The sequence below is a fragment of the Caretta caretta genome, chromosome 8 (assembly GCF_965140235.1).
Source record: "Caretta caretta isolate rCarCar2 chromosome 8, rCarCar1.hap1, whole genome shotgun sequence".
Classification (NCBI taxonomy): domain Eukaryota; kingdom Metazoa; phylum Chordata; order Testudines; family Cheloniidae; genus Caretta; species Caretta caretta.
Window position 1 is genome coordinate 53,386,188 of NC_134213.1, and position 18,289 is coordinate 53,404,476.

General features: G+C 40.4%; 1 protein-coding gene across 2 annotated transcripts in view; it reads right to left on the reverse strand.

The window, feature by feature from the left end:
- The window catches only part of ACBD6 (acyl-CoA binding domain containing 6), a 142,299-nt gene that overhangs the window by 53,792 nt on the left and 70,218 nt on the right, over positions 1–18,289 (reverse strand). Inside the window, exons 5-7 of one of the 2 annotated variants that reach the window (XM_048860317.2) lie at positions 17,455–17,560; positions 5,872–5,964; positions 4,397–4,486 (exon numbers count right to left, since the gene is read on the reverse strand). In XM_048860317.2, coding sequence (XP_048716274.1) covers positions 4,397–4,486; positions 5,872–5,964; positions 17,455–17,560 — 289 coding nt within the window. The remainder of the gene's footprint in view (positions 1–4,396; positions 4,487–5,871; positions 5,965–17,454; positions 17,561–18,289) is intronic. The other variant, XM_048860318.2, reaches the window with a different exon arrangement.

Here is an 18,289-nt window from a genome sequence, read left to right on the forward strand (position 1 = left end):
GAAGTCAATGAGAAGGACATAAAGCTGGCAGATAAAGGCGCATAAAGCCTCCTAGTCAGTAGCTCAGATTAGGACCCAGTTTAGAACTGAACACTATAAGGAGCAGAGCTTCTCAAAAGCTGAGATTCTGGTATGGGATAATTTTACACAACCTGATGTTACCTGAGCTCATGTAATGAGATTCAACCCATCCTCTAATGGAGTTTTAGATAAAAGTACAGAATTTTTGCTGTGTTAACAGATTCATGCCTGATCTTCATCTTGCTTCCTCCCACTAACCTAAGTGAGTCTACAACCTCTGATTTCTATGTGACAGCATACACACATACTATTTCTCAGAACTCAATATAGCCAGTGTTTGCCCAGTACAGAAATATATCAGCTGAACAGCAAAACCCCAATGCTGTTATTGCATTTATGTTACCATCATGAAAAAGCTGTTTGTCATGCTCTCTATCATTTGGTCCATTATTAGATCAGAGTTCACCTAATTCTTGAAACTGAACAAGAGTAAAACCTATATGCTTTAAAACAACATCATCCCATGTACAAGAGGGCAAGTCAGGTCTGACCTCCAGCAGAGATGCTTCATATGTACAAAATCTCCATTTTCCAAATATCTCCATTTTCCTTATTTTTACAAGACAAGGCAAGATATCCTCTAAAGCAGTGGTTCTCAACTTTTCTACTCCAAGGGACTCTATTTTCCATACTGGGACCTCCCCAAGACACCTCTCCCATTAGGGATATGGGAACAGCAAGGTGGTTATGATCTCTTGAAACCTGTTTGCAACCCCATGTTGAGAGCTCTGTTCTAGAAAGAACACGTTCTACAAGCAACAATACCCTACAAAAAGGAAGCCATGACTGTTTCAATAAAAATAGAATGTTTCACTTTACTCACAGATGGATGAAAAACACCAACATTTATTCATTCATCAACAGATTCATTCATTCATACATTTTAAGGCAAGAAGGGGACATTATGATGATAGGCTGACATCCTGCATAACACAGGCCAACTACAATGTTGAGAACAGGCTCCCCTTTACTTCACTGTTCAATAAATACAGATTTTTCTAAACAGAATGTCTCACCACTGGGAAGCTGCCTTTGCAAAGATCTCTGGGTTCTGGGTGTTTCCAGCACAGTTCCAAAACACCACCCAACCACCCACTTAGAAATGGCCTTTGGCTCTGAGGATTTAGGTAATTTGATTACATAAACGTCTCTTTTCAACATAAAGCAGGGAAGTCTGTTGAGTTTCTGCATCCCCCTCCCCTATGTCAATCACTTACCACCTCTTTTCAAACATACTATTAAAGCTAATTATGGACAATCAAAGAACTCAATGGATGCAGGCTTTCAGTGGACAGCAATGAACTGCCTCTTTAAACCCACAGCATCATTGTTTAAAAAGGACAGTCAATCTACTACTGCACTCCAGGAGCTTTGTGCATACTGCAGGACCAAACAGCACCATGGAGTCTCTTCCCACTTACCTGCTTCAAATACATCGGTGTATGTACTAAAATAATAAAACAATTACAGTATTTACACTTATACAGCACCCAGAAATCTCAAAGTGTTTTACAAAGATAGCTATTGTTCACATTTAGAAAACAAAAACAAAGGAAAAATGGAGACCTGGCTCCAGGTCACCCAGCTAATTAATGTTAGAACCAGTAAAACTAAGGAGTCCCAGCGACCAGTCCCCCCATGCTCTAACCCCTATACTATAACCTTGGTGCTACATAAGAAACACAGGAGGGGAAAAAAACATACAGTGCCTGCCTAATGAAAAAGCACAGAAGCAGCTAAGGAGGGGGGTATTATTTTCTAATATCCTAGAAAGATATTAAAAACACTGCAGACAAAAAATAAAAAGGAAAAAAAAAATCTATCATATAAGCTTCCCCCTCTACTCCCTGTTGCTGTCACTCTCATGCTCCCAAATCTATGTCTTATGCTGCCTGCATTTAACACTGCTGCACGTCTGAATGAAACAGGAAGATATCTCAAGGCATGTAGGGTACTGTACAAGGTTTCTACAAAGCCTGTCCCCCAGGCTGGAACCTGGCAGACTGACAGCTATGTGTAGTCTGGAATGTGAACTTCCAGGGTTAGCACATCTTCTTAAAATAATAGCTCCACTAATGCAAGTCACTAGAGATTCCCTTATACTTAACCCCCAATTCTTTACAACCCACACATTAACTGACAGTGCATTTGGTAATATATAGGAGCACGTGCTTCAATGTTTATGACATATTTGGAAGCATAACTTTTTTTCTATCTCTTTGGTTGCTCCACCAAAGAATTCCCCATAATCCTGGGTTTTAGACAGTACTTCCTTTAGGGAAAAGGTCCATGTAAAAAGTAAACACTGGGTCATGAAATCCTGAAAATGTTATCACAGTTTATAGAAGGCTGAGGAGAGAGAGAAAATAAAATAAAAACATAAGAATTGTCTGCCTTCTCTGAGAATACATCTATGTGCAAAATAAGACCTTTAAAAAAAGGTCTCCTTTATTACGCTGGTGGGGGGAAAAAATCGAAGATTGATTTTCTTTCTATAGCTATTATTAAACTTTTGTTACTGGACAAAAATAATTTGGTTAGAAAAAGTGTGTAATACATTAAAAAAAAGGAGAAAAAAGTAATAGAAAATGATAGTACAGAGAAAATACAGATTATTCTCCTCCAGCTAAGGAAGTCCTCCCCAAGTCATACTTTTACAGCTAAAGACTCTCTTGGTGCATGAAGAGATGTGAGATACAACCATCAGAAAGAGATGAATTTTCAGGGACCGTTATTCCAGAACTCCAAGCACCAGATATCCCCTGGGGTCACAGGGTAAAATACAAAGGCAAACATGTTATCCCAGTTCTCCCACTCTCAAAATCATGCTATTTTCAAACATTCACAGACTAACATATCTCACATGATTAGAATAGCAGATGTGGTGTCCAGTCTTATCTTGGACCAAGGGAAATCATGGACATAACTCCAGCATCATTCAGTATAATTACTGACCCCTCCTCCGCAAATCTACCTTTTTTTCCAAAGGTGTACAAAGGATCTTTGAAAAAAATCCTCAAATTGTCTGCATAACAGAAACCTAGGAATCATATGCTCAAAAAACCACAGGTCCCTGCCTTAACCTTCCCACTGATTTCAACGGAACCAAGCAAATTCTCTTAATATGTACCCTTTTCACGGCTCTGTCCATAGTAGGGCTTGTACCAATATTTTAAACATTTTTTAAACATATTTAAAGCTTAACCTAGTTACTTCCACCATCACAATGTTACTGCTGAGTCAAAAAACCTACAGGATAGCCTATTGCACTACTGCGACATATGTGAAGTATTTCCAAAGCACTTATTGGGATACTGAAAGATCATCAGTTTGGGCTAGCACAGTTCTCAAAATACACACACGCACACACACAGACTAGACAGGGAAATGATGCAAGCAACCACCATATTGGAAAACAACTGTCAATCATGGTTCTGGGAGAACCATGATTGACAATTATTTCTGAACATGATGACAGCTAGCAAGGTTCAACCCTTAATTACAACAGGATTATAAATCCAATCTACATTATAAAGTTATATCCAACTTGTAACAATGTCAAATTTAAAACATAATCTGAAGCACCCTTTAGAATGCTTTGTTTAAGAAATGTACTTTCTAATAAATGAATGTTCTATTGTGTTCTACCGTTTGGCAAACAGGTTTCTTCCTGCAGTTGAATTTTCTTTAGTTCACTCTCCAGTCTTCAGACGCTCTGCTGAAACTACAGGATATTAAGGAACTGGACAGAGACTACCAAGTTTCAGAGTAGCAGCCGTGTTAGACTGTATTCGCAAAAAGAAAAGGAGTACTAGTGGCACCTTAGAGACTAACCAATTTATTTGAGCATAAGTTTTCGTGAGCTACAGCATCCTATGAAGTGAGCTGTAGCTCACGAAAGCTTATGCTCAAATAAATTGGTTAGTCTCTAAGGTGCCACTAGTACTCCTTTTCTTTTTTAGAGACTACCAAGTCATTCTATCCAAGCCACCAAACGTCTAGTAATAGGAAATATCTCTGGTCTCGCCTACCCAAGTCAGATTTGAACTGATCACCAGCAAGTGAAAGACACTATTGCAGGAAGAAATTTCATCTTGCAACTGAAAAGGTTCACTGTGTTTTTGTATTTGGTTGTATGGAAAACTGTTTTTAATGGGTATATTCGTCTCACATATATCGCTTTAGGTGGCCTCCTCCATATTCAATACTCTGAAAGAATTTGCTTTGGAATCCTGATGGGACAAAGTATGAAGTGTCTGGTAAAGATACAACACCATGCACCATCAAAAAAGCAAGTTTTCCATCCCTTCCTTACCTGGCTGTTAACATCGGCTGCATGCTGTAGCAGTACCGAGACCAGCTCCTTGTGTCCTCGGTCACATGCCCAGTGGAGCAAAGCCCTGCCCTAGAAATATCCAAAAGAAAAAGAATGAAGTCAGCTGAAGCTATTGTAAAGAGACTCAAAGTCCTACTGCTGGAACCCTGGATATCACAAACAACTAAAAATTGAACATTAAAAAAACCACAATCAGAATGGCCTATAATGTGCCATTCATTCTCACTTGTACATTTACACAGCAAGGTCAGGAGCATCAGCCATCTGTTAGAAGGGCAACACAGGGCCTGACTCTGCACTCCTCTGCACCCAAAACTCCAGCTCAAGTCAATAAAAACGTAAGGGAGAATGAAGAAAGCAAGAGACCAGAATGTGGTCTGCCTTCTAGACAGCTTTAGGGTTTAACTCTGCACCAGTGACTTTAACAGGAATAGGGACTCTCTTAAGGCTAAGATTTTTAAAGCTGCCTAAGGCATTTGAACCCTCAGTTCCCATTAAAAGTAATGGGAACTAGGTATCCAAATCCCCTGGTGGCTTTGCAACTCTCAGCCTAAGTCACTATGATCTGGGCAACAAGGTGTCATCAGATGAGAAAAATTTATTTGAATATTTTCTTTTGTCTACTCTACAATCCTCCAAGCTCTTCCTTCCCCACACGTTTCTGCATCTGAAGTCACGGGGCACACCCCCAGAAAGAATTTGTAATGACTCCTCCTCCACTAAGGTGGGTGGCAATCACTAGTGGACGTTCAAATCCAACTGTCTGTTAAGGACATGGGAAATAAGTAGCTCAGCACTCTTCTGAGGGCTGATTGACATGCAGCTTAACACCCTGCTATGGGCAGGGCAGGCTGTCATGTTCAGAGAATGGAATGTTTTTTCCACATTAAACTCAAATCTCAGCTTTATGCCAGTTTTAACAGGGATGAAGCAAATGTCTGGGGCAAAAGATGGAATTAAGTCAAAGGAGCACTTCACGAAAGCCTTTTTCTCCCCTTCTATCTCATTCAAACTCTTCCTGAGATATACATCTTAATTCACCCAATTAAAGGACGGACTAGTTCAGAGATGGGCAAACTACAGCCTGCAGGCCACTTCCGACCCGCAGGACCATCCTGCCCGGCCCCTGAGCTCCTGGCCCAGGAGGCTAGACCCTGGCGTGGGCAGCACTCTGGGCGGCGGGGCTGTCTGCTCATGCAGGGCAGCATGGCAGCGTGTCTGGCTCTAGCCGCGCAGCGCAGCAGCCAGACATGCTGCTCTGAGCAGCATGGTAAGGGGGCTGGGATTGGATAAGGGGCAGGGGGTCCAGAGTGGCAGTCAGAGCACTAGATGTTGAAAGGGAGGTGGATGGAAAATTGGGCTGTGCAGATGTCTAAGCATTCTGCCCTAGCAAGGGCACTGCTGCATGCATCAGTTAGGAGCAATTTCATCACCCTTTGTTCATCTCAACCTACCCAACCGAAGATGAGCCTGTGCCATGAAGTCCTGATCTGGATCTGAACCTCACCAAAGTTTGGGGGTGTCCACATACAGAGTTTTAGTTTGCCCTGTAGAGGGATAGGGAATAGCTGCAAAATCTGGAGTATTCTATTTTGGGGTCTCGGTTTAGGCTCATCTCGGAGAACCATCTCAACACAGGACTGCCCAGCCTGTGAGCGCTCTCTTTTTTTTTTCTTTTTTAATGCTCACATTTGGATACCAAAACACAGTTCTTCTGCTATGGTTTCATGTGTTATTAACTGCAATAGCCACACTTCCCACTAAGCTTGGGAACAGTTATCTTGTTACCTACACGAACAGAATCCAAATCCATCCAAAGCAATAACAGAGCCTTTTAATGAATAGCACTAAAACATTTCCTATCAACTACAGAAGATGTTATAAACTGGCATCTTTTATATCTTCATTTAAACAAAAGAAAAAGTAGATGATATTTTTAGATGGCAGTTGTTCTATCCTGACTATCACTTGTACTTCCAGCTTAATGTGTACACTTTATAGCTGTTAATTTAAACTACCTGTTAACATAAATTTCTCCAGATTTAATATGGCGTGTGACACGCCTGCAGAAGGATCTTTGAAACTCATGCTGAGGTAAAGCAAGAAATCATAATGCTGCCTTGTGACATTTTCACAACATCTTGCTTTTTCTCATGTACCACCCAACATACTTGTGGTGCTTCAAAACCAAAATAGGGTTAACCCAGGCTATTCCTTGACATATATCTTCCAACACTGCAGGGGGGAACAAAGTGAGCAGCTCACTTATCTATTAATAGGAGCCATGCGCCAGATTTCATGGACACCGTGCCAAAAATTTACTAGTAGAAGGGGGATAGGAAGACACCAGTGACTAAATCTCTCTCACTTTTCATGTTGGATATTTTTCAGTAGGGTGGCAGATTTAGAACATTATTTTGAGTCGGGAAATGTGATCTCAGACATTAGGCATTCAGCTTTTTACCACACTTTTTGACCCAGCAAGTAATTAACTTTTGTAACACATTATTTTAATGGTACACTAATTAACCTTGAATTAGAATGAATTCTCTCACAATTACTTTCTATGGAAGCAAAGATTACATTGATACCCACATTAGTATCATTTAATGATTAATGTTCCTGCACTCAACATTACAGTGAAAGACTGAAAGGAGGAGAGTAGAATTTAACAGATTAGTAAATACTGATAGACAAAGCATCTTAAATTAATCTCTGATCCACTACACTTTAGATGTGGGATTTGTACTGGACGGGTAATCCAAATTTCTCTGTGCTATAAACATTTATTCTAGGAGATAGAAACACTTTATTTACAAGATGCAAAGTTCCCATGAATACTTCTTATTAGGGCTGTCAAGAGACTAAAAAAATTAATCGCAATTAATCACTCAATTAATCGCACTGTAAAAACAATAATAGAATACCATTTATTTAAATATTTGTGGTTTTTGTTTTCTACATTTTCAAATATATTGACTTCAATTACAACACAGAATACAAAGTATACAGTGCTCACTTTATATTTATTTTTATTACAAATATTTGCACTGTAAAAAAACAAAAGAAATAGTATTTCAATTTACCTAATACAAGTACTGTAATGCAATCTCTTTAGCATGAAAGTTGAACTTACAAAGGTAGAATTATGTACAAAAAATACCTGCATTCAAAAACAAAACACTAAAACTTTAGAGCCTACAAGTCCACTCAGTTCTACTTCTTGTTCAGCCTATCGCTCAGACAAACAGGTTTGTTTACATTTACATGCCAGATGTGCTAAAGATTCATATGTCCGTTCATGCTTCAACCATCATTCCAGAGGACATGCATCCATGCTGATGACGGGTTCTGCTTAATAATGATCCAAAAGCAGTGCGGACTGACGCATGTTCATTTTCATGATCTGAGTCAGATGACACCTGCAGAAGGTTGATTTTCTTTTTTGGTGGTTTGGGTTCTGTAGTTTCCAGAGTGTTGCTCTTTTAAGACTTTTGAAAGCATGCTCCACACCTCATCCCTCTCAGATTTTGGAAGGCACTTCAGATTCTTAAATCTTGGTTCGAGTGCTGTAGCTATCTTTAGAAATCTCACATTGGTATCTTCTTTGCGTTTTGTCAAATCTGCAGTGAAAGTGTTCTTAAAATGAACAACAGGTGCTGGGTCATCATCCAAGACTGCTATAACATGAAATATATGGCAGAAAGTGGGTAAAATAGAGCCGGAGAGACACAATTCTCCCCCAAGGAGTTCAGTCACAAATGTAATTAACGCATTTTTTTTTAACGAGTGTCATCAGCATAGAAGCATGTCCTCTGGAATGGTGGCCGAAGCATGAAGGGGCATATGAATGTTTAGCAGATCTGGCATGTAAATACCTTGCAATGCTGGCTACAAATGTCCCATGCAAATGCCTGTTCTCACTTTCAGGTGACATTGTAAATAAGAAGAGGGCAGTATTATCTTCTGTAAATGTAAACAAACTTGCTTGTCTTAGTGATTGGCTGAACAAGAAGTAGGATTGAGTGGACTTATAGGCTCTAAAGTTTTACATTGTTTTGTTTTTGAGTTCAGTTATGTAACAAAAAGCCCTACATTTTTAGTTACACTTTCACGATAAAGAGATCGCACTACAGTATTTGTATGAGGTAAACTGAAAAATACTATTTCTTTTGTTTATCATTTTATAGTGCAAATATTTGTAATAAAAATAATAATATTAAGTGAGCACTGTACACTTTGTATTCTATGTTGTAATTGAAATCAATGTATTTAAAAATGTAGAAAAACGTACAAAAATATTTAATAAATTTCAATTGATATTCTACTATTTAACAGTGTGATTAAAACTGCAATTAATTTTTTTAATCAGAATTAATTTTTGAGTTAATCATGTGACTTAACTGCGATTAATCGACAACCCTACTTCTTACGTATAACATAACTGTGATTATCTAATTGTAGTGGGATAATACCATGCAATTACAGGACAAAAATATGATTATTTCTATCCTTTAAACCAATATTTATGTTCTAGATCTGCACCTATATCATAAAAAGAAAAGGAGTACTTGTGGCACCTTAGAGACTAACCAATTTATTTGAGCACGAGCTTTCGTGAGCTACAGCTCACTTCATCGGATGCACCTATATCATGTTGTTCTGTGATTGTGTCTTATCTTCAAAACAAGAAGAGCGTGACTTTGCCAGAATTGGGTTTGGATGAGACCATAAAAAAAACACTCAACACATTGCAACAGTAGTCCTGGCAATCCAGTAAATTCAGCAGTTCTGAATGACTACAAAACCAACGCCCAAGAAGCTGCTGCTGGAGATCCTTTCTTGTGGATGAGATGAGAAACTGAAGTCAACTGATCATCTGTAATCATTAAAAATCTTGTGCTTTTTGCAAGAGTATGGATTTAAAGCCTTGGGCCAGTTTCACTTTGGGTAATTGTGACAGAATGTACCTCTGTGTCCACACCCTACACACTATTTTGATAATCTTTACACAAAGTATGCCCTGTGAAATATCATCTGAAAACTCATAATTTGCTGGTCAACATTATCCTGATAAAATGTGTGGCAACATTGTATGTGGAGTTATAAGATTTCCCTGTACAATGTTATTAATGCATGTTCCAAACCATAGCAGAAGTTGGCAAACAGTACTGTCTTAAACAAAGGAATATGTGCTCTGCTTAATGTGGATTTAAGTAGTAAAGAAAATCATCAAGCAGGAAATGTAGACAAAGAAACCTCAAACAGGTGAGGAAAAGCATTAGGGAATATCCTTTCCCATATCAGTTGTAAACAGTGGTAATACTGGGCAATGTGTGGATCTTGGATATCGGCTATGCAATCTGTAAAATCTTCTAGTCTGTTCAGTAGTTAATTTATAAGAGTCATTACAAAAGTTCACCCTGCACGCTAGGAGGATTTTCCAGACCATACACATTCGCATTTCTTGGAGAGTCTCCTCCCCTCCATCACAACTTCATTATGGTAGCAATGTTTATTGGGCAATGCTTAATCACAGATGTGTCTAAATTGGCATGAGTAATTCAGAATGTGAAAATATCTGCTGTAGTGATGTCCTTCTTTAATTAAATGCAAACAAAATCTAAGTTGCCTATTTTTTTGTTGTAGCAGCACAACAGAGGATACACAGTTGTTGCAGAAGTTATTTGAGAGGATGCAGTTTTCTCTGCCCCTCAAGTCTGGAATAATAAGCATAAATTTAGCCCCAGTGTATTGACCCTGCCTCTTAAATCTTCCATGTCTCGCTTGGATTACCATTGCCAGCTTGGCCAGCTTCTGTAGCAGTTTCTCAAGCCAACAGCATATAAATTTTGTTCCACCATGAATCACAGGTTGTTCAAACACAAAGTGGGGGAGAATGGGTTATCTCTCAAATATTTTTTTTCAAGTCCAGTAGAAGCATGTAGGGGAATAGTCTTCATTGCAATTAACCCAGAGAGAGAAAGAGGACTATAGCCAAACTGAATGGATGTCTCAGCATAAAACTGATTTGGACTCTAATTGCTTTCATAAACCTGAAAACGGAGCGTGTGTGTGTTTGGGGGTGGGGTGGGGAGTCAAGAAAGATGCAATAGTTCTTAAACGACATTCTTTTCCCATCATTCCTAAAAATACCATGGAGCTATTTATGTTGGGAGCTGGAACATGATCCTTTTACATTTAAGGCTTCAACCCTGCATGGACAATTTCAGAGAAGCATGGCTACACTGACACTGCTCTCAATACAGGAGAGGGGATTACGGTGGCATGAGGCAGATGCTCTTTGTTAAAGGCTTTGCACCCGCTTAAACACAGTGCAGAGGAAACATGTATTTGTTTACTGGGATTTCTACAATAATATAAAAAAGGATGCTTCTACCCAAAGCTCTAGGTGCCCTTGACACAAGTTCCCAAAACAAAAATAAAATAAAATAAAAGCTGAGGACACATTCTAGGAAGATTGCAATGCCTTTGAAAATAAAACAAAAACAAAATAAATCTGGAAATGTATTCTTATTAAAAAGGCACCAAAATCTCTTTCCTATCAGGATATGCCATGAACTCCAAAGTGACAAAGTAGCTAAAATGTGACCCTATCCTTTACTTTATTATTTCCCTTTGCATACAACCCTGTATACAAGGAACCAGTTGCTTTCATCTGTGCCTATATCTTTTAAACCAACACAGCCTACGCTGCTGAATTTCAGGCAATTTAGAAATAGTGAATGGGAGCCTATACATAATAATTGTCATCAGACACTTTATATAATCCTCTAGGACTTTGCTTAATTCAAACTGAAGTTTATTGTATCTGAACTATTAGCCAGTATTCTCGTTGGAGAACTGAGAAAAAACAACCTATTGTTTATGGATAAGTTTATGGAGGAGATGGTATGATGGGATAACATGGTTTTGGTAATTAAATATTCATGGTAAATAGGCCCAATGGCCTGTGATGGGTTTTTAGATGGGGTAAGATCCAAGTTACCCGGGAAGGAATTTTCTGTAGTATCTGGCTGATGAATCTTGCCCATATGCTCAGGGTTTAGCTGATCGCCATATTTGGGGTCGGGAAGGAATTTTCCTCCAGGGCAGATTGGAAGGCCCTGGAGGTTTTTCGCCTTCCTCTGTAGCATGGGGCACGGGTCACTTGCTGGAGGATTCTCTGCTCCTTGAGGTCTTCAAACTACAATTTGAGGACTTCAATAGCACAGATATAGATGTGAGGTCTTTTTTAGGAGTGGTGGGTGAAATTCTGTGGCCTGCATTGTGCAGGAGGTCAGACTAGATGATCATAATGGTCCCTTCTGGCCTAAATATCTATGAATCTATGAATCTATAAGACTGTGTATGTAATTAGATTTAAAATTGACAAATTCTATATGGTATATTCTAGTAGATGTGGTTAGCATAGATTTTTAAAACATATTCATTTCTAGCACCCTATTCTGAAATCGTTTTGCTTGTAATAAGTATGACTTCTCACGTTATGTACATGTCACTAGATTTTTATCTTGTATTTCCAAATTGGTAGGAATTATTTGCACAAAATGGAGAGGACATAATTATAAACATTAATAAAGTATGTGGAAAAAAACTGAACTGTTTAAAAACTCATACAAGAAAAGGATGTGCACAGATTCATTACAAAATTATGCACTGTATAAGCAAATTCTATTCCATAACAAGTAAATTCCTTAGGAGCTGGGCTTATTTGCATATATCTACACTTCCATTTTAAATTTAGGAGAGATACAAGGTAGGTAATAACTTTTATTGGACCAACTTCTGTTAACCAGGAAACTAGGTTATCTTCCCCAGACCTGAAGAAGGGCTCTGTGAAGCTCAAAAGCATGTCCCTTCCACCAACAAAAGTTGGTCCAATATAAGATATTACCCCACCTACCTTGTCTCTCTCAAATCCTGGGACTGACATGCCTACAACAGTACTGCAAACATTTCAAATGTATATCCATTTAAATCAACAGTGTCAGCTTGGTTCAGCTGCACAAGAGATGTATCTTTTGGACTTGGCTGCACACATTTGCACCATAACACTAAAATGATTAATAATATTATAAGAGTATGTCTGCATATGCTTTTGGCCTACCAAAGGTTCAACAGATACTATGTTCTAAAAGATTTCAGCTGAGCTGCAGGATAGAGAAAACAAATTAGTCTCCAGCTTGTGGAGAAGGAATGTGGTTTTAAAAAAACAGCAGTTTTTTCAGCTCATTAAAAATATAGTGACCTTTTGGTATTCATGAAAATGGGGGACTAATAGTACCATTTAGAACCAATCACGGGGTAGATGGATGCTAACCAAACTTCATAATGCTCTGCCAAAGCACTTGTATGCATAACCAACAAGAAGGTCAAAATGCCTGAAGCTGCCAGTCTTGTCTATCCTGGGGTTTGGACCAGTACAATTTTTCTGTGAAATTCTCTAATGTAGACAAGGCTTCAGAGAAGGATTTCATAATATGGTGTTGAAAAGTCCTCTTGATGATAAATAGTAGATAATGCTTACTAACTGCCATATGCAAAGAGCTGCGTAATTTCTACACATTTCTTCTCTCACTGAAAGATGCATCTCCTTTGAAGAAAACGACTCTGGGTTGCATCCTCAACTGCAACTGAGATATACTCACTTCATCTGAAGATGGGGCAAAGGTGGCTTTCAGCCAAAGCTGGGGCCCTCCAGCAGGGCCTGATTAACCTTTTGTGGGCCCTGGTGCCAAGCATATTTGTGGGCCCCCATGTAGTCATTGTGGGCTCTGAGTGTGGGCCTGGTGGGCAGGGCCATTGGTGTCATAGTATACCCGGTACTGAATCTCAGAGACATCTTTCATTTTGATCACACACCTCTGCATGACTATATGCATTGCCATATTACACAGTTCCCTCAGCCCCCAGTTTTTCTCATTGAGCTGTACACCCATGTGAGTTTACCAGTGTCCACAGTGAGCAGACCTTTCAAAGTGATCAGGGGAAACGCCTGACAGATTTATCTCTTTCCTCGTTCAGATCTTCTATAGCCATGTCTCTAGTACCACCCTATATCACCAGTCACTGTATGTGGTTCTGGTCTCAGCTCAATAAAGTTCCACAGCCAGCAGATATCTGATTAATTCTGACAAATGCCTCCCTCAGCACCCATCCTGCCATTTGAGCAAGCCACTTGCAAACACCATTTCCCCAAAGTGAGGACTTAGCTCCTGGGAACCTGAAGTCACCAGCCTTTCTCCCTCTGCTCCCATCTACATGCTAGTCTAGTACCTGGTCACCACCACCTCTCCCCATGCCTGTTTCCCTTCTACATGGGATGCTATTCTCCCCTGCAAACCTGACCTGCTTCCTTTTTCCCTGCTTCCCTTGACATTCCTTTCCTATGGATGATCTCTGTTCCTTGAGGTTAACTCCAGTTTCTTTATCAGCTCCTAGCTTAATGGCCCCCAGTAGTCACAGAGCCACCTGCAGCTTCTCTGGCTACAGCCATAGGGCCAATTGCCAGAGGCCAGCCTTAGATAGCTGTAGCCACTCGTCTAAGGAGGGGTGGCAATTCCAAGGCTGAGCATGCTTGAATCTTGGAACGGCGGCACTATGAACTCTAAATCGTCAGCGCTGACCCTAGGCAGCTGCAGACTGCAGTTAGGTACTTCCTCCTCTAGGCCATAGCTTTAAGTACCTGAGATGCCCATCTCCTGCAGCAGAGGCCACCAATTCCCACGCACCCCTCAGCTAGCACACAGTCGAGCAGAAAGTGTAGCCTGAATGATTTTGGAGGCTGGAGTTCCAGGGGATTCCCATCCCTGAGCAGCAGCTCTGCAACAAGCTCACATGGCCCCCCCTCCGTTGTGGGACCAGGACCCTATGAAGACAGTGGAGTTACCCTGTGTATAATCAGTTCTGTCCAAAGCCCGCTGAAGTGAGTGGGAGTCTTTTCATTGTCTTTAATGGGCTGTGTGTAGAAGCAAAGGACCCCATTCTAGACTCTAGGAGCAAAGTGCATTCTATGCTGCACTGGTTTACTATTGTAACAGGAAGGTCTCACATTACCGAGTGAATAAGCAACACCTACAGCACCTAACTTTTTCTGAGAGGCTTCCCACCCAATTACTAAATGTAAACCTGCTTCGCTTACCAGGGCTGAAAATATCAGGTAGTATGGTCACAAAAGCAAGGCACTTCTGAATTCTGTAGGAATTTTGGATGTGCACAGAACACAGACAAGACTGGTTCCCGCATGGTTACAAAACTGCAGTAAAGGGGAACAATTTTCAGCTTGTGTGATTGGAGGATATCCATAATAATATCCATATTATAAGACTGTTCTACATAAATGAGGAAAAGTTGAGGTGTCTTTGTTATTCTTTTGTTCCACTCTTCGTTTCTGTGGGGAATTTACCAAAGCAATATTACGGTCTTCTTTTTAAACAAACAAAACTAAAAAAAATGGTAATGGCTGTTGAAAACAGCAATTCCAGCCCTAGTTAGCACTGGGAAGATATCAGCATTTGTTGCTCAATTTTATCCTACTTTTTCTACAGCAAACAACAGTGGATCAGGATATTTGATTGGGAAGAAATGAAGTAACAGCAGCAGCTTAAATTGAGCTTGAGCACTCCTGAATTTTGAGGGTGTTCAAATCTGGAAGGCAAGCGCTAGATTTCCTTTCTGAATATTAGAGAAATCTGGAAAGAAAAAGCCGATTTCTGCTTCCATGGCTCAGAAGTGGAAATCCTCCTGTACTGTACCTAAAGTTTCCCAGGTCCTCTAGTAGAGCCTCCCTTTTCTTACTTATCATTTTAACTTCTAGTGGGATCCAAATACCTCCCTTACTAGGCTTCAGATAGAGAAGTGTACTGTCCATTTAGTCCACCCAGTTCCCTCTTTGGGGGCTGCCAGGCAAGGTCACACCAGCATCCCTAAGCCAGTCTGGGGAAGTCTTCTGAGGGAGATATCTGGGTCAAAACCTTCTACTCCTTGGGCATACTTGTTCCCTACTCACAGTGCCACCCCCTTCTAGCAGCCAGCTCTCCATTCACAGCAAGCTACAGTACATGGGGTCTCACAGCTTCCCCACTCCCTCCCCCACCCTTTCCTGTTGATAACTACCAAGGGAATGCTGGGAAATGTAGTTCCTTCCCTGCTCCAGGGCTGGCTCTGTAGGCAGGAAGCTGGCCAAGGAACTACAGGTCCCAGGGTGCTGTGGGTTCTCAGCTCCCATGCTGGATCCCTGCTGCTCTGAGGCTCAGGTTCCAAAGAGGGGAGGAAGTGAGTGTTATGGGCCCCCTTCAGAGCTTGGGCCCAGCACTATGGAGCCACTGGCACCATGGTAAATCCAGTACTGATCTCCAGCAGGTAGGGGCGTCCCAGAGCCCCTCACCACAACTTACAGCAGCCTTGTGGCTGACAGTCAGGCCCTAAGTTTTTACACTGTGCTAACTCGGAAATGGCCCCAGAAAATTATACCAAACTTTTAAAGGAATTGTGATCTTTTCAAATAACAAACTTCTGGCTGAGAACAAGGATGGGAAATTTTAGCACAAAGGGGAACTTTCAGGGAGCTATAAGCTTCTGGAGGATGAGGAATATAAAAGAGTGCCCCTTCAGTCAGAATAAAGCAATACACTCACTGCTCATACTACAAGATCTCAAAAGCGATTTTTTTATTACTAAACTACACTGTAGTTAGTGAGAGCAGCTCTGTTATTTCTGGGCTTACAACGTACACTGGCTGTTTAACTTTGTAACTTGTAGTCACTAGCAGGATTGATGGAGCTCAGTGGTGCTGTTGTTATCGTGCCTCTGCGTGGCAAACAGTCTCAGTTCATTTAATCTATGATGTGAAATTCCAACCCTGATTTTACCCTCCCTTCCTTTCCCCCTAAAAATTAATTCACATCAATTCCTGATTAATAATAAAAGGCCCTACCATCAGCATTCAGAGCCCCAGCCGGGGCTGTCATGGCTCAGAGGGCAGAAATCTGCTTAGAGCTACAGGAGAACCCAACTGAATTTGTGGCGTCTCAGTCTATGAATGTGTAAGCACTTCATCTGTTCGCCAAAACACAACGCACTGGGAAGCAGCGGGTAAAGGTAGCTGTATGTATTATGGAGCAGGGCTAGGTGGCAATGTATAAGGGTTCAAACCAATGTGATAAAGATGGGAGATCATTAGTTACAGACTGATTGAACAACAGAAGTGTATGTGTCCATTCAAGTGTTTTCTTTTACAATAAATATCTGTATGGAAAAATAAGACCAATTCATAATATAGATACTCATTTCCTTCTTGATGCTGTTGTCAAATTACTAGTCAAGGTCATGTTAGTTCTTTCCCAGCTTTGGGACCTAGTGACATTGCTTTGACTCTGATTCTTTCTTCAAGGGCTTACAAACAGGAAAAGCACTGGATGGTGGTCACACTTTTAGTCAAGCTGACAAATCTAGAATTATACTTTCGCCTTCTGTCTGGCTAATCGAGGAGAGACAATGACAAGTTCCAATATTAAGTACTCTTTAGCCTTTCTGGTCTAAGGCTGTGTAGCTCTGGATGGAATCACACATGCCCAGACTAGTTTATCTTGAATGGACTGGCAGACAACACTCACTGGCCAATTCCAAACAAAAAAGCCATTGTTTCCTACTTTTGTTCAACCAAGCTCATTGTACTGAAGGGGAAAGGGCTACTGGGCACCAATATGGCTCTGTTAAGCTCTTACTTTGAGTCCCAGCTGGCATTTTCAAGATACTGCAAGAAGGAAGCATCCTGGCACTGATATGGCATTATTGTTAGTAAATCGATACTACTAAAATCCCAGCTGAAACTGGAATGGAATTACTATTTGTTTTCAAATGGAATACACTGCTGTCTCAACCAGTAGATGTTTGGCCAACTATTTAGCACTTGTTTTATAACAATTCTAAATTGGGAATTTAGAAAAAGGTCTGGGGTGATGAAATAAAGCACAAAACCAGCATAGGATCATTGGGCTACTTTTTCACCATACCTCTTCATCTTTCATATTCACGTCCACTTTTTTTGATTGTATGACTTTGGTTACATGGTCAATGTTGTTTTCTCTGCAGTAATCAAATATGTTCTTGTCTTCCTCCCTAATTAGGAAACAAAAGCAAAAAAAGGGGTCTTATTGGATAAAACAAAGGCTACACACATTAGATGCTAGCTGTGCTGCAGACACACTCATTTTAACAGCATCACTGCAGTGGAACAGGTTTCCAATGTTTTGCACGACGACTAATGTGTTTTGTCAATATAAGATAGCTCAGCCTGCTTCTCTAGAAAACACAAGTTAGTTTGAACAACATGCTGAAAGAAAAAGACATGTATACTTAATCCAATAAACTCCCACAAAGAATCTGGAATGTAAGACCATGCGAGTCTTGGCATAAGTCATTTCAAATCCTACTGATTACATCAAGGCGAAATATGGTCCTTTTCTTTTCTCAGCGATGTAGGCAAACCCCCATATAAATGTCACATGCCTTTTCTAATCTTCTCCTCCTATCATCGCTGGTGGCAGAGAGAGAAAACTTTCTTCTTAGAATCAGCCTCCTGCCTGCCAGATTCCTTCACTGAGGTGTCTGGGACACTATAATTCACTAAAATGGAAGTGACAAATCTGGCAAGAGGAGAGACTGGATAACTCTGAAGAGAAAACATTCCATATGCACATATCTCTTAGCCAACAATAACTGGAAAGGGGGGTCACGGAAAATGACATTTTAAAATTGTTTTAGGGGTTCTCCATCATCTCCCAAATCTTGACAGGCTTCACATTACAACAACATACACCACTAAGTAGAAGATGGCCTGGATCCCCC